The sequence below is a fragment of the Staurois parvus genome, unplaced genomic scaffold, assembly GCF_062004578.1.
Source record: "Staurois parvus isolate SC_StPar_1 unplaced genomic scaffold, SC_StPar_1.0 ptg000697l, whole genome shotgun sequence".
NCBI lineage: Eukaryota > Metazoa > Chordata > Amphibia > Anura > Ranidae > Staurois > Staurois parvus.
The window spans coordinates 396,778-413,456 of record NW_028318493.1 but is presented as its reverse complement, the minus strand read 5'-3'; the positions used below and the strand labels follow the sequence as shown (position 1 = coordinate 413,456).

Here is a 16,679-nt window from a genome sequence, read left to right as displayed (position 1 = left end):
CCAGGAGCGATTTTACATTCGCATTTTTCCGTGATTCGTGCGTCTTTCGTCATGTGACAATCGCGGCAAAATCTCGTCGTGTTCCACAAAAGATGAACGGCACCCAAATACATGTTGTGCTGTGATTTGGAATAGTGGCACCCCAAACACAGCGAAATTTTACAGTGTTTGTCGCGTGAAAAAAAACGTGTGAGAATCGCACAAAGTGTGAGTGTAAAATCACTCCTGGTTCAGGACCAAAATTTGGTTCCTGAGGTTCTTTGGAGCGACACTCGTGCATAGTGCCCCCATTCAGGAGAACGGGCTGCAACATGCGTCTTCGCGTGAGAATTGCGCTAACAATTGCGAGAGGGAACGCATGTTCCTGCTACAAGTATTGTGAATGGGGCCTAACCTATTAACATCTGTGCATTTCATAAACGCATGCAAGAGCGCACCTTTTCACGCACATTCAAAAACCGTTCCCTGTGCTGTAGCTTGGAGCGCCACTCAAGGCAGGAGGACTGATTTACACATTTCATCTGATTCATCCCTTTCACTTGTGTTTGGCGGCTAATGATGGGCACAAAACATGTCCTGCTCCCAGTCCCCTCCTCTATAACTAAGCCCCTGTGAGTGTGGTGAAATGCGTCAGTGGGCACGACTGATGAAGCAGAGCTCAGGCCGCTCCATACAGATTTACACATTCTGTTCGGGCCGGGAATGTAGCTTTCTTCTAATGCATGCAAAAACCGCGTGTCACGCTTGCAGAGCCAATGATTGTTAATAGCACCCCAAACGTGGCCAGCAGATGCGTGTTTTCACGTGCAACAAACATTCAAAATGCGCAGTAAAAACCGTGTGAAGCTCAACGCACAAAAAGGCGCAGGAGCCTCCTTGGTGCATGCGTTGTGCATAGGTAAGCCAATTCCTATGAATGGGCTGCCCTGTATGTGTTGTGCAAAAATGCGCACACAAAAGCGCATTCACGTGAAAAAAAAATGCTCGTTGTTCAACGTGGAGGTATGAATGGGGCCTTAGACTCGGAAAAGGGTATTATTGACATTAATCTCAATCTAGTAGAGACTTCTGAACAGCTAGGCTATAAGAAACTATATAAAAAAAAAAGAATTCAGGTAGGAGGGTTATAAATTTAAAAGTAGAAAGTCAACTTTTCATTGTCCCGGGGAAATTTGGCACGTAACCTGCCGCTCGATGGGCATTTAGCAGCAGAAAAAGCAGTATGATAGAAATGGTTAAGCTGGCATGGTTGATGGTAGCACATGTGGCCCCCTGGGCATGAGGAGCCTGGGCCCCCAGTCGCCTTCCCCCCCTCCATTCCGAACCCAGCTGAGACAAAGCCGGGAGATTAGAGTCTTCCTCGAGGATCTTCCACCAGACAAAGGAGACTTTACAGAAATGATGGATGGACTCGCAGGCGGGGAAGCTTCTGGCAAACTTTCTTCAATGCTCTTTTTGTAGGAAAAAAAAACTGGAAACAAAACGGGCTGTCCTGCAAGCGGGGGCCAAAAAGACTGACTTCATTGAGTAATGACATCAATAAGGAGAGGTAATTTACTGGCTTCTCCTAGGAAATGGATCTTCCAGTACAATAGCGTACAATAGCGCAGATGGGGCCCGGGGTTTGGCACGTCGTAGGCTCACCATAGATCAGCCACGGAGGGTGGTGGTCTGCGTCTCGCCTCGCGTTGAGCATTAGATTGTCATAACAAAGACACCTGCAGGGATCAACAACAGCTGACATTTTCCAAGACCCCCGTCTGCTACTCGGCCTGGCTGGGGGGATACGGACTTATATGGAGATGTGAAGATCGCAGCCACCGACGGGGCCCCTTATATGTCCGGATATTAGAGCGAGGTGAATTAGAGGAGTTTCATTGGGGAAGATTGTAGACTCGGCAGATCCTACAGCTGACATCTCATATGAAGTCCAGATATCAGCATGATGGGATGGAGGATGAAACTTAATCTGTCGATATTTGCCTTCTGTGCTTCCGCCTTTCCCCCAGTCAACATGCTAATAACATTTTTAAATGAAACCTTTCCATTTTCATTGCATACCTTATTTTAGACCCATTGACATTATCACTGGGTCTCTGTGATTTGATATGTAATGCAAACAGATTATGGCTGCTGGGAGGGGCCACCAGGTTTCTGTGCATAGCATCCTAGAAACACCAAAGCTCCCTGCTTCAGTACTTGTCTCAGCAACCCTCAGCACTGATGTAAACTGGCTTTTGGGAGAATTCCTTAGTGGATGGCTGTCAGTCTGGTGTAATATTATTATTATACAGTACAGTATTTAATTTAACCTTTGGACCCTAACCATGTCATGGCTTGTTCCTGCCCAGCCTGACTGCCCTTGGTCCACCCTTTACGCACTGGATTTCAGTTCTTTCATTCATGGAGGCTCAGCATCACATGTGGGCATTACATAGAGTCTGCAGCCTGCTTAATAGGTGTTCCTAAGCAGGCTGCAGACTCTATGTAATGGCCACATGTGATGCTGAGCCTCCATGAATGAAAGAACTGAAATCCAGTGCAAAAAGGGTGGACCAAGGGCAGTCAGGCTGGGAAGGAACAAGCCATGACATGGTAAGGGTTAGGATCCAAAGGTTAAATTTAGTGGATTAGGTTTAGGATTATGGTTTGGACCCACCACCCATTAAAGTAAGCAAATTCCACTCCAGAAGGCTAGAGTTCAGCTTGTCTTTTAGGAAACTAGATTAGGATTAAAGTTAGGGCCCACCACCATAGGCCTCACTAGGGCTTTCAGGTAAATTTAGGAGGTTAGGTTTAGGATTATGGTTAGGATCCACCATCATAGGCCATGACTAGGTTAGGGTTACATCCTTGGGGTTATGTTTGGGAGGTCAGGTTTGGGCCATCATCTGGTTAGAATGTTAGGGTTAAGTTTAGGAGATATGATGTATAGGATTATGGCTTTGGACTGACCACCCATCAAGGTTAGAAATTTTGGCACAGCAGAGGAGCCAGTACAACTATGCAAGACTGAAGGGAAAGCACGAGGTCAACATTACATTTAGGAAATTAGATTAGGATTGCAGTTAGGATTCACTACCATAGGTCTGGTTAGAGTCTTGGGGTTAAGTTTAGGAGGTTAGGTTTAGGATTAAGGTTAGAGTCGACCATTATAGGCTATGACCTGGTTAGGGTTTTATGGGTAATTTAGAAGTTTAGATTTAGGATTAAGGTTAGGGTCCACCACCCATCACGTAAGCCATCTCAACACAACAGAAGTGCCTGGACAACTGTGCATGACTGAAGGGAATGCTGGAGGTCAGCTTTAAATTTAGATTAGATTTAGGATTAGAATTAGGGTCCATTGCCATAGGCCATAATCTTGTTATGGTTAGGGTCTTAGGGTATGTTTTTGGAAGTTAGGTTTAGGATTATGGTTAGGATCCTCCACCATAGGCCATGACCTGGTTTGGGTTTTAGGGTTATGTTTGGGTGGTTTAGGAATAAATAAGAGTCCACCACCCATCAGAATAAACTATTTCAGTCCAGGAGAGGAGCCTGTACAACCGTGCAAGACTAAAGGGAAGGCTGGAGTTCTGATTTAAGGACTTTAATCATTTTTGTTGGTACATTCAAGTCATTTGTTTGCCATTGCTGCACAAATTGTACTTTACTGCAGCCGCCAAGAATTTGTACCTGGACTTTGTCCTGAAATGCAAGCTTCAGTAGACTTAACAATCCCATTATTAAGTGTCTCCAGTCCCTCATCGCACCACTGAGCACCTTATTATTATTGTATATATCAATGTAATAAACATGATTTGTTGTATAGTGATTTGTAGACATCTCTATAAATGGTGTTCCCTGAGGTTACAGGAGAGATAGTATGAGGGTGTGTGAGGGTAGGGCATTGCTGTCTGCACCACAGGACTAGGAGCTCAGGTTAGTAACCCACTGAAGCCAATGACCACCAAAACCTTAAACTTAAAGGAAGACACAAACCACTGACCTCCATTTTAAAGGGTGGCACTACACTGACCATCAGTGCAACTGGGGGCACTATACTGACCACCAATGGACCTGGGGACACTACTCTGACCACCAATGAATCTGGGAATGCTACACTGTCCACCAATTTAACTGGAAGAATTGCACTGATCACCAATGCAACTGGGGGCACTATACTGACTACCAATGAATCTGGGGACATGGGGACACTACACTGACCAACAATGCAACTGGGGGCACTGAACTGAGAACTAATGAACCTAGGGGCACTAAACTGACCACCAATGCAACTGGTGGCATTATACTGACCACCAGTGTAATGGGGACACTACATAGGTCAATATCTCACTGAGGGCAATGATCACCAATGTAAGATGGCACCAAAACTACTGATCACTAACTTACAGGGGAGCATTACACCCCCAGTTTAAAGGAAGACACAAACCTCTAACCTTCAGTTTAAAGTAAGGGATCTACAATGATAATCATTGCAGGGTCACTAAACTGACCTTCGATGAACCTGGGTTTACTACGCTGATCTCAAATGTAATAAGGGAGGGGAACTACATTGACCTCCAATGAGCCTTTGGGAACTACTCTGACCACCAATGTAACAGCAGCACTACAGTGGTCATTGGGCACCATAGGACCAGGACCTTCCCAGGTTAGTAACCCACTGAGACCAATGAGCACCTAAGGTACTGAGACCACTGATCACTAACTTCAAGAAGAGCACTACACTGACCACCCACATAGAGGAAGGCACAAACCACTGACTTTCAGTTTAAAATAGGGGAAATATGCTGACCACCAATGCAACTGAGGGCCCCATACTGCCCACCGATGGTCACTACATTGACCATAAATGTATCTGTGGGCACTACACTGACCACCAATGTGACAAAGGCCATTGGGCACTATACATGGTGAAAAACCTGCTGAGGCCAATGACCAACGTAAGGGGACACCAAGGCCACTGATCACTAATTTAAAAGGAAGGGGCACTACACTGACCACTAATGTAACTGGGGGCACTACGCTGACCACCAGTGTAACTGGAGGCACTACACTGACCACCAATGTAACTGGGGGTACTACATTAACCACCAGTGTAACTGTGGGCACTATACTGACCACTAATATAACTGCGAGCACTACACTGACCACTAATATAACTGCGAGCACTACACTGACCACCAATGTAACTTGGGGTACTACACTAACCACCAGTGTAACTGCGGGCACTACACTAACCACCAATGTAACTGGGGCACTACACTGACCACCATTGTAACCGGGGCACTGTACACCCCGCCATCGTAACTGAACACCAAATGTAATGGGACACTACACTGACCACCAATGTAACCAAGAGAACTACCTTGACCACTAATGTAACGTGGTTCTACACTGACCACCAACGTAACTAGTGAAACCATGCTGACCATCAGTTTGACAATGGAACTTTACCCACCACCAAAATAAACAAGTCACGAACGTCATTGGGACAGAGGGACAGTACATCGACCACCATTGTGACTAGGCCCATTAGGCTGTCAGGGGCACTCCACTTTTCACTGTCTGAACTGCTATTCTTGCCATTGTCAGAAACCCTAAGTACTCCTCTGCTCCACTGCATGACGGTAATCCTCCGATAGAGCAGAATCCTCCGGAGGGTCAATGAACAGAGGACACTAACACTTTCCCATCCCCGGCAACTCAATAGAATTGATTTCCTCTCTGAGTACAACAGACAGCTGGAAGTAACAAGCCAGGGCTTGTGTATCCCAATATCCATAAATCTCATTGCAAGTGCTGGATCAGGGGATGAAAGGGTTAAACAGCGCTGGCAGGCTTTTACAGCTTATGAAGCATTATTTACTCATGGTGAGAGTAGTGTGCGATGGGACCGCACAGGTGTACTTTATGAGCCTCTTAATGCATGGACTGCAGAGGACACGGCTGTAGCCCAGTAACCGGCGGTGGTAACGGAATGCGGCTTTCGGAGGCCATAAATCAGATTTGCTGCATGTTATTGGATACAGTGATCATACCAAGGTGTTTACATTACCTATAAGATATTACATAGATCAAACAACGGTAACCCTTACAGAACTAGGCCAACCCACCAAGGGAAATGGGATGAGCTGACTGGACAATATTGACTGGCGTCATGTTCATCAGAATTAACGAATTGAATGAAATTCGGATCCATTCGCTATCTGAATCTGAATGATCAAATTTGAAAATTGAATCCATTTCCCCATGGGCCTGAACTACTATCTTATCATGTAACGTCATCCTAATGAAACAATTGCATTTGTTAATTTCGATATAACTTTTTTCGGATCCGTTGATATTCGTTACTATGTCCATTTGGACATTTGTATACATCCCAATCTCTGAAAATTAAATTTTCATCCGAAAAATGAATTGTAACGAAGTCAAATGCACATGTGCAGAATTTGGTTTGAACATTTTCGTTAAGGGTATGAACATGTACATAAATGGTGGAAGAAGAAGGCTTTGTCTAAACCAGCCAACAAATAAGAGGTGGGAAAGTATTAGTCATAGTAAAGGACAGTGACTGTGGACAACTGGGGATGGTTACCCGATGATGGACGGCTGGGATAGAGAGAGAGATGGATAAGCAATTTTGAAGATAGTTTATGAGGGACTCCTTAAGGACTGTAAAGGTTGAGGTTAGCCTAATAGGACAAGTAAGAGAATTCTAGGAAGATGGAGGCTTTTCAGGAGAAATGGCTGAGCTCTGCACAGAAGGAGGTTATAAATGAGGAGGACTTTAGTAGGTCAGAGGAGAAGAGAATAGGGCAGTTTGGGGAGTATTTATGTCAGAAATAGAGACATGGATGAATTGTGGAGAGATTGACACTCAGCTTAATAGGAAACCAGAGAAGAGATGACAGAGAGGGGCAACAGAGGACACTTGGTGGGAGGGATGGATGTATTTCTGTGAAATTTATGATACATTGTAGAGGGGAGAGATTTCTTAAGTGGAATACTAGAGTAGAACATACTAGAGTAGACAAGTTGAAAGATTATGAGAGCATGGACAAGGACATTGATGGTCTCTGGAGTTAAGGAACCTGTTTCAGAGATGCTGTGCAAGTAGAAGTAGCAGGACTTGGAAATGTTCTGGATGTGATAAGTGAAGGTAATAGCTGACTCAAAGGTCACCTCAGGCAGCAAGAAAGATGTATGACCATGATTTAGAAGGTGAATGAAGAAAACACGGTAGTTTAGCTTCATTCATGCTGAGCTTTTAGTTCCTCAGAATAATCCATGAAGAGATGTAAAAAAGTTTAACTGGAAGGCTGTTGAATCTGAAGGCAGTCAGGATTTTTGGTGGTGTGGAGTACAATAATTTCTTGAGACAAAAAAAGGGCAATAGGCAACTGTTAGACCATGGTTATCTTCTACCTCTTGAGGGACCTTATTCATTTATTACACATACTTATATGCGCTGCCAATTTACACAGCACTCTAGGAATGTACAATCTAAGGTCCCTAACTCACATTTATACATACACATAGACAGCAGCCAATTACCCTACTAGTATGTCTTTGGAGTGTGGGAGGAAACCGGAGTACCCGGAGGAAACCTATGCAGCCACAGGGAGAACATTCCATGGTTGGGATTTAAGCCGACGACCTTTGTGCTGCCAGGCAGAAATGCTAAGCATTTTGCCACTGTGCTGCCTGCCACTGTGCTGCTTATGCAAAACTTTAGGTGAACAACGAAGAGCAACATTTAAATGATAAGTTTAAGCTGAAAAGTTTTCAAAGTTTATATAATCCCTCCACTTCACAGCTCAACATATTATAGAGCAGCTATTACAGGAGTGTTATGTATATCTCTATGGGGTAGATTTACTCAAACTGGAGAACTCAGAATCTGGTCCAGTTATACACGGGAGCCAATCAGCTTCTAAATTCAGCTTGTTCAATTAAGCTTTGGCTCTATAAACTGGAAGCTTATTGGTTTCTCTGCACAGCTGCACCAGATTTTGCACTCTCCAGTCTTAGTAAATAACTCCCAAGGTGTCAATAGTCTCTATAAGGATAGTACGAAGGGCAGCAGTCTGGTGTTTAGCTTGTAGTCTACAAAGATATGGTTGACAGACAATTTTAGGTGATAAGATGATAAGTCAGGAAGGACAGGTATATCTTGCTGTTATCTGCATACAGGTTGCATTGAAGACCAAACCAAGGGATCAACTTGTGGTAGAAACAGAAAGCAGTAGTGGGTCAAGAATTTAATCTTGAGGTGCCACTGAACAAGATTGCCTATTTGTAGATGGAAAAGTGGAACAGATCAGCAAGCATGGGCCCCAGACTAGATGAATGGGTTTGGCAAAATGTGGGGCAAAGTGAGGATTAGCAAAATGATAGCCAGGGGCGGACTGACAACTCATGGGGCCCCCGGGCACTAGGGGATCATGGGGCTCCTGTGTCCTTGCCCAAACTCAAAAAAGCCTATGAAAAAGGTACCAGGGGCATCTCATGGGGCCCCCTACTGACCCCAGGCCCTCAATAGGGGATCATGGGGCCCCTGTGTCCTTGCCCAAACTCAAAAAAGCCTATGAAAAAGGTACCAGGGGCATCTCATGGGGCCCTCTACTGACCCCAGGCCCTCAATAGGGGATCATGGGGCCCCTGTGTCCTTGCCCAAACTCAAAAAACCTATGAAAAAGGTACCAGGGGCATCTCATAGGGACCCCTACTGACCCCGGGCCCTCGGGCAGTGCCCGAGTTTCCAAATGGTCAGTCCGCCCCTGGTGATAGCATTATAATTTGGCAGGGGCAAATGTATCCAGTGCAGATGTTAGGTGCTATCATACCAGGGGCCAGCTCCATAACGAGAGGGAAAGAACGAAAAACAAAAGTTGGAACTTAATGAAGCAAGAGAGTCTGAGAAAGATTATGGGGAATGTTGAGATCTCTGCAAACAAGGCAGGTTCAAAAAAAGCAATGGAGGTCATTTGTACAGATGTTAAAGGTTAGAAGGGTATAGTCAGAGATTTGGGATCAAATGGGAGAATATATGACATACATGAGAAAAAGCTGTCCAGAAACTGGAAAACAGGGAAATGGGGAGCAGTAAAACATAGAGCTTATAAGAGAAATGTGGCAAAAGGGCTTCTGTATAGAGGAGAGATCACCGACAACGGCTGCAGAACCTGGGCAATGACATGACCCATTAGTTTACTATAGGGAATCTGTTGTCGGCTGTCCTTCCTCTACACTGAAGCTGGCGCTGGGACTTGATCATATGACCAGACCATAGCGACATCAGAATAGGTAAGTATAGGCATCTTTCCTTTCACAGGGCAGATAGAATAGGCTTAGAAAGGGGGTGGAAGTAGATTTAAGCTTAGTTAGGTTTTTACTTGCCTTCTACTTTAAGGCTACCAGGTGTACCCGTAGAGTACCCACATTGAGAAAAGAATATCAAATAGGGCAAGTTTGATTAACTGGGCCACAGGGCATATAGTAGTATGGTACTGGTGTTAAAGCTAGTTCCAAAACAGAGCAACACTCTCTAATTGGAAGCTACTGGTTGGCTAGAGCTCATCTCCCATTCCATGTCATAGTATAGAGCAAAAAATGGTGGACACTTAGAATGGGATGTCCAACAAGCATGTTGGACATCCTATTCTAAAACCATGGCCATTTTTTTGGGTTGGTCCTCCTTTGCGGTTGTAACAGCCTGTACTCTCCTGGGATGAATTTCCAAATGATTTTGGAGTGTGTTTGTGGGAATTTGTGCCCATTTGTGAGGTTAGGTATTGATGTTGGATGACTCACAATTGGCATTCCAATTTATCCCAAAGGTGTTCGGCAGGGTTGAGAGGGCTGTCTGCAGACCACTCCAGTTCCTCCACACCAAACTGGACAAACCATGTCTTTAGGGAGCTGGCTTTGTAAACTGGGGCAAAGTCATGCTGGAACAAAAAAAAAATTACCAAACGGTGACTACAAGGTTGGAAGAAGAATACCAACTCAAAAAATGCTACAGCATTTACTGTTAGCATCTGAACTCAATCATTTGGAAGGGGGCCTGCATACCTTTGGTCATATGATGTACATACTGTAGGTAACCACTGTTCCTGAACAGAAAAAAAAAGTATTACACTAAGTTAGCTAGGAAAAAATATAAGTAAAAATAAAACAGGAAAATGTATTTGCAGCTCCATGCTACTTTGTTAGTCACTTTAGCACCTGCAAATCACAGAGACAACTGACATCAATAAAAAAAAATGGCCCATGACCCACTCCCACACAGGCAGATGGATAGTCATTGTCCAGAATGAATTCTCAATTTCTAGGCATGGAGGAGGAGATGGGTCATCCATATTGTCGAGGCCTGCCAGGCGTGTGTCTGTGTTTTGTCCCACTTACATGGTAATCTTCTGACATCTGTCTAGAGGGGTCATCCGGGTCCACCCAGGAGACCTCTCCTCCAGGGTCCTGGACAGCCAAAAGCCATCTGCTCCAGGCCTAGAGAAAAGTCCCAGATCTGCAGCACATGGCTGAATTTAATCATGGGGTCACACCCTCGTTTACCATGACAATAGGCAGCTTGACTTCAGTCAGGAATCTGCAAGTCAAGGAGAACATAGGGGCCCCGAAGCAGATCACATCTGACAGTCAGCAGCAGCCTGCGGGGTCACAGGTCACCCTTCATGCCTCATTCTGCCACATGCAACCGACAATGAATTTCCAAACCACCATTGTTTGGCAATTAGGCCTGCTGGCAACCATCCCAATACGGACAGAGAGCATTTCACAACCCCAGCTATGCAATCACCAAGAGGGGTCTGGAATACAAGTCCTGGGAGATGACACAGATTTAAAGGGACACAATACACTAACATCATTTTTATAAAAAATTGTTTGTATACATCATATTTTATATCTTCCAATTTTGACATTGCTCCCCAGGTCTAAAGCTGACTACAATCTGATGGTACAAGCTCCTTTATATCTACTAGGGGTGAACACAGGCATATTTAGACCAGGAAGCTGTCAATGCACAGCCAATCAGAGAGCTGTCAAAACAGAAACAGAGAGAGAGATTTGTCTTGACTTCCTTTCCCATCACACCCTGACACACAGACAGTGGTATATTTAGGTTTCTGTTCTGCCCTAGGCAACAGAAAAATCATCTGCCCCACAGAGAGAGCCGAACATTGACCAACAACACCCCTGCCCCCCCCACATATTGATAGAAAGAAAGACACTCATCTTCACAGCTCCAGACTTCCCTGGGAATGAGAGTCAGGCTCTACTTACACCATCAAGCAGCCTCTCTCAGATCCCACCTGGTTCCCAATGCCCATGTCCTTTTTTACATCTCTTGTTCTGAGGGAAGGTGCTGCCCCCCTGAAAAATGCCGCCTTAGGCAAGTGGCTTGTTTGCCTTGGGGTAAATACACCCCAGCACACAGGTAGTCACCAGGACAGGATATGAGAATGAATCTCCTCAATGGGGATGCAAACAGAAATAAAACCTAACAGAGGTTCTAAGACCTACACAATCCTTGCAATACTTGGAAACATAGATTCCCTTTAAGTGGGTTCAGACCCACATTATTACTATTATTATTATTATACAGTATTTATAAAGCGCCAATAGTTCGCTCAGCGCTGTACATTACAAAGGGGGACAGAACATGTGACAGAACAATACCAATACAATGCAAAACATGAGGGGATCGAGGGCCCTGCTCTTTCGAGCTTACAATCTAGGAGGGAGGGGATGGTGGTACAGGAGGAGATAGCTGTGGGGGATGGAGTGGTAAGAAGAGTGGAGGAGGTCGGCAGGTTAGCAGGGGGTGGGGTAGGCTTCCCTGAAGAGATGGGTTTTCAGGGTGCACCTAAAGGAGAGGAGAGTAGGTGATAATCTGATGGGTTGGGGCAGGGAGTTCCAGAGGATGGGTGACACCCTGGAGAAGTCCTGGAGGCGGGCATGGGAGGAGGAGACCAGGGAACTAGAGAGAAGGAGGTCTTGTGAGGAGCGGAGTGTACGTGCTGGGTGGTACTTGGATATTAGGTCAGTGATGTAGTTCGGGGCAGTATGGTGGACGGCTTTGTACGTCAGTGTTAGGATTTTGAATTTGATCCGTTGCGCAATCGGAAGCCAGTGGAGGGATTGGCAGAGGGGGGTGGCGGAGATGGAGCGGTTGGAAAGGTGAATGAGTCTGGCAGCCGTATTCAGGATCGACTGAAGCGGGGATAGCCAGCGGCGAGGCAGGCCAGTGAGGAGGGAATTGCAGTAATCGAGTCATGATATGATGAGGGAGTGGATGAGCTGTTTAGTGGATTTACATTTTGGGGTTCCCCTTACATTTTTAAAACTGTATTACATTCTGTTGCGTAAGGGTAGGTTCATACCTTTGCGTGTCAAGGACATGTGCAAAATAGTGCACTTTGCTGACATGCAGAGAAATGTGCTGCCATTTATCAGACACTTAGTGGTGCCATTAATTGTTCATTTCACTCCCATGCATCCGCCAACGCAGCATGCTTTTGCATGTACCAAGCCACACGGTGCCACAGCACCAAGCAGTTTGCTGTGGAGCCATTTTGGAAAATAGTCAGGGACTGTCCTTGTTTCTCCCGCTTTGAAATGAATGGGCTGTCCTACATACAATGTGTGGGAATGCACAAAAAACATGCGGTGACACACCCGCGCCTGGTCAGGCCAATTCTAAGACCTATTCTACAATCAATGTCAAACTGACAGATAAGGGGTCCTAAACATAGCATCTTGGCCCCTTCCACCCTCATTATACAAAAAACAAAGCGGGCCCATTACCACTCCAATGGCCACATACAGAGTTAAGGCAGCATTGTGTACCTACCCTGCAGGCTCTGGTACATGCTCCAGTAAATCCTCAGGCAGTTCTTCTCTTTTTTCATGCCGCGTTTGCAGCGACAGTTGTACAGGGATTTCTGTTTCAGGGCCTCGGTGGCGTTCTTGCACTCATCCTTGGCCTCCAGGCCGGTCACCTTGCTGAAATTGGTCTCCTTGCCGGCCACACACTGCCGCAGAGTCCTGTACTTGGTGCTACATTCCTGATCTTTCAGGCACTGTTCATTGGCTCTAACGCAGTCCAGTCCGGGTGCCAGCCGTCGCACCTCTGCCGACAGAAAGGCATCTAGAGAGACACAAAGAGACACAAGGTGACATTAACTCAATTGTCCAGGCAGAAGGCTGCATGCGCACATAGTGTAGATATTGTATGTAGCAAACTGAGATCAGAGGAAACAAAGTGATACATTGTAAATATCTGTTAGGAAAGTATAACTATGGACAAACTTTTTTTTTTTTTAGATGTGGATAGAGCAGGGGCGGACTGACAACTCATGGGGCCCCCGGGCAATAGGGGATCATGGGGCCCGTGTCCTTGCCCAAACTCAAAAAAGCCTATGAAAAAGGTACCAGGGGTATCTCATGGGGCCCCTCACTGACTCCGGGCCCTTGGGCAGTGCCCGAATTTCCAAATGGTCAGTCCACCCCTGGGATAGAGTGGTGAGGGATTAGAACACCCAACTAGTGTTAATTGCTCTGTGCCCCCCATTAAAACTTGTTTACACTTGCGGTTGGGTATTTGTGAAAATACGAGGTTGAGCCGCACTTAAACTGCCCCCACTTATGACACAAAGGCAGCAGGCAAAGGTGTACATTGAATTTACAGAATGTGCAGCAAACTTGTGTGTCATTCATTGTTAATGGCGCTCTAAATGCAGATGTGCATTTTATGCCCCAAAAAAGACAAATGCAGTAAGTCATGTGATTAGAAAATGTGTGAAGCATGACTCCTGATGTCTCATGTCCTGTATGTATGAATGGTGTCTTAAATGGTAAAAATAGGCATTTTTGGTACTGGGAAACATAGTTACATAGTTAGTCTGGCTGAAAAAAGACAAAAGTCCATCCAGTTCAACCATTAATAAAAAAAAGTTATAATCCTACACCCACAGTTGATCCAGAGGAAGGCAAAAAAAATCCAGAAAAGCATGATCCAATTTGTTCCTGCAGGGAAAAAAATTCCTTCCTGATCCCCTGAGAGGCAATCAGATATTCCCTGGATCAACTTTACCTATAAATGTTATATCCAGTTATATTCTGTGTATCTAGGAAAGAATCCAGGACTTTTTTTAAAGCAATCCACTGAGCTGGCCAGAACCAACTCTTGAGGGAGTCTATTCCACATTTTCACAGCTCTTACTGTGAAGAAACCTTTCCGTATTTGATGATTACATTTCTTTTCCTCCAAAGATAAAGAGTCCCCCCTTGTCCTCTGTGATGACCTCAGGGTGAATAGCTCTACACCGAGTTCACTATATGAACCACTGATGTATTTATACATGGAGATCATATCCCCCCTTATGTATTATACATGGAGATCATATCCCCCCTTATGTATTATACATGGAGATCATATCCCCCCTTATGTATTATACATGGAGATCATATCCCCCCTTATGTATTATACATGGAGATCATATCCCCCCTTATGTATTATACATGGAGATCATATCCCCCCTTATGTATTATACATGGAGATCATATCCCCCCTTATGTATTATACATGGAGATCATATCCCCCTTATGTATTATACATGGAGATCATATCCCCCATTATGTATTATACATGGAGATCATATCCCCCCTTATGTATTATACATGGAGATCATATCCCCCCTTATGTATTATACATGGAGATCATATCCCCCCTTATGTATTATACATGGAGATCATATCCCCCATTATGTATTATACATGGTGATCATATCCCCCCTTATGTATTATACATGGAGATCATATCCCCCCTTATGTATTATACATGGTGATCATATCCCCCCTTATGTATTATACATGGAGATCATCTCCCCCCTTATGTATTATACATGGTGATCATATCCCCCTTATGTATTATACATGGAGATCATATCCCCCTTTATGTATTATACATGGAGATCATATCCCCCCTTATGTATTATACATGGAGATCATATCCCCCCTTATGTATTATACATGGAGATCATATCCCCCCTTATGTATTATACATGGAGATCATATCCCCCCTTATGTATTATACATGGAGATCATATCCCCCCTTATGTATTATACATGGAGATCATATCCCCCCTTATGTATTATACATGGAGATCATATCCCCCCTTATGTATTATACATGGAGATCATATCCCCCCTTATGTATTATACATGGTGATCATATCCCCCCTTATGTATTATACATGGAGATCATATCCCCCCCTTATGTATTATACATGGAGATCATATCCCCCCCTTATGTATTATACATGGTGATCATATCCCCCCTTTATGTATTATACATGGAGATCATATCCCCCCTTTATGTATTATACATGGTGATCATATCCCCCTTAATCTCTTCTCAAGAGAGAATACATTCAGTTCCTCTAATCTTTCCTCATAGCTGAGCTCCTCCATGCCTCTTATCAGTTTGGTTGCCCTTCTCTGTACTTTCCCCAGTCCCCCAATATTCTTTTTGTGAATTGGTGCCCAAAACTGAACTTCATATTCCAGATGAGGTATTACTAATGATTTGTACCAGGGAAATGATATCTCTCTCTCTGGAGTCTACACCTCTCCTAATACAAGAGAGGATTTTGCTTGCTTTGCATGCCATTATAAAGCTTGTGATTTACCAGAACCCCCAGATCCTTCTCCACCATTGATTCCCCCAGTTGTACTCCCCTAGTATGTATGATGGATGCATATTCTTAGCCAATAAGTGCAGAAACTTACATTTATCAACATTAAACCTCATTTGCCACATAGTCCCCCAATTACACAGAGCATTGAGGTCGGCTTGTAAATTGGAGGCATCCTGTAAGGACGTTATTCCACTGCACAGCTCGGTGTCATCTGCAAAGACTGAAATGGGATTTATAATCCCAGACCCTATATCGTTTATAAATATATTAATAAGTAAGGGTCCCAACACTGAACCCTGGGGTACACCACTGATGACCCCAGACCATTCAGAGTATGAATCATTAACCACTACTCGCTGAATACGATCTTTTAGCCAGTTTTCTATTCATTTACATACAGATTTTTTCAAACCTGTAGAATTTACCTTACATATTAGCCATGTGTGGGGAACTGTGTCAAACGCTTTTGCAAAATCCAAGTATACCACGTCCACCGCCACCCCTCTGTCCAAGTATACCACGTCCACCGCCACCCCTCTGTCCAAGTATACCACATCCACGCCACCCTTCTGTCCAAGTATACCACGTCCACCGCCACCCTTCTGTCCAAGTATACCACATCCACAGCCACCCCTCTATCCAAGTATACCACATCCACCGCCACCCCTCCGTCCAAGTATACCAAGTCCACAGCCACCCCTCTGTCCAAGTATACCACGTCCACCGCCATCCCTCTGTCCAAGTATACCACATCCACCACCACCCCCTGTCCAAATATACCACGTATACCGCCACCCCTCTGTCTAAGTATACCACATCCACCGCCACCCCCTGTCCAAGTATACCACATCCACAGCCACCCCTCTATCCAAGTATACCACGTCCACCGCCACCCTTCTGTCCAAGTATACCACGTCCACTGCCACCCCTCGGTCCAAGTATACCACGTACACC

General features: G+C 44.8%; 1 protein-coding gene across 4 annotated transcripts in view; it reads right to left on the bottom strand.

Moving 5' to 3' along the window:
- GFRA1 (GDNF family receptor alpha 1) overlaps nt 1-16,679 on the bottom strand; it is a 240,058-nt gene that overhangs the window by 199,346 nt on the left and 24,033 nt on the right. For all 4 annotated transcript variants that reach the window (XR_016306269.1, XR_016306268.1, XR_016306267.1 and 1 more), the window contains exon 2: nt 12,878-13,174. Coding sequence is in view for 1 of the 4 variants with exons in the window: in XM_089653034.1 (XP_089509160.1) it covers nt 12,878-13,174 (297 nt within the window). In the remaining 3 variants the exon portion in view is untranslated. The remainder of the gene's footprint in view (nt 1-12,877; nt 13,175-16,679) is intronic.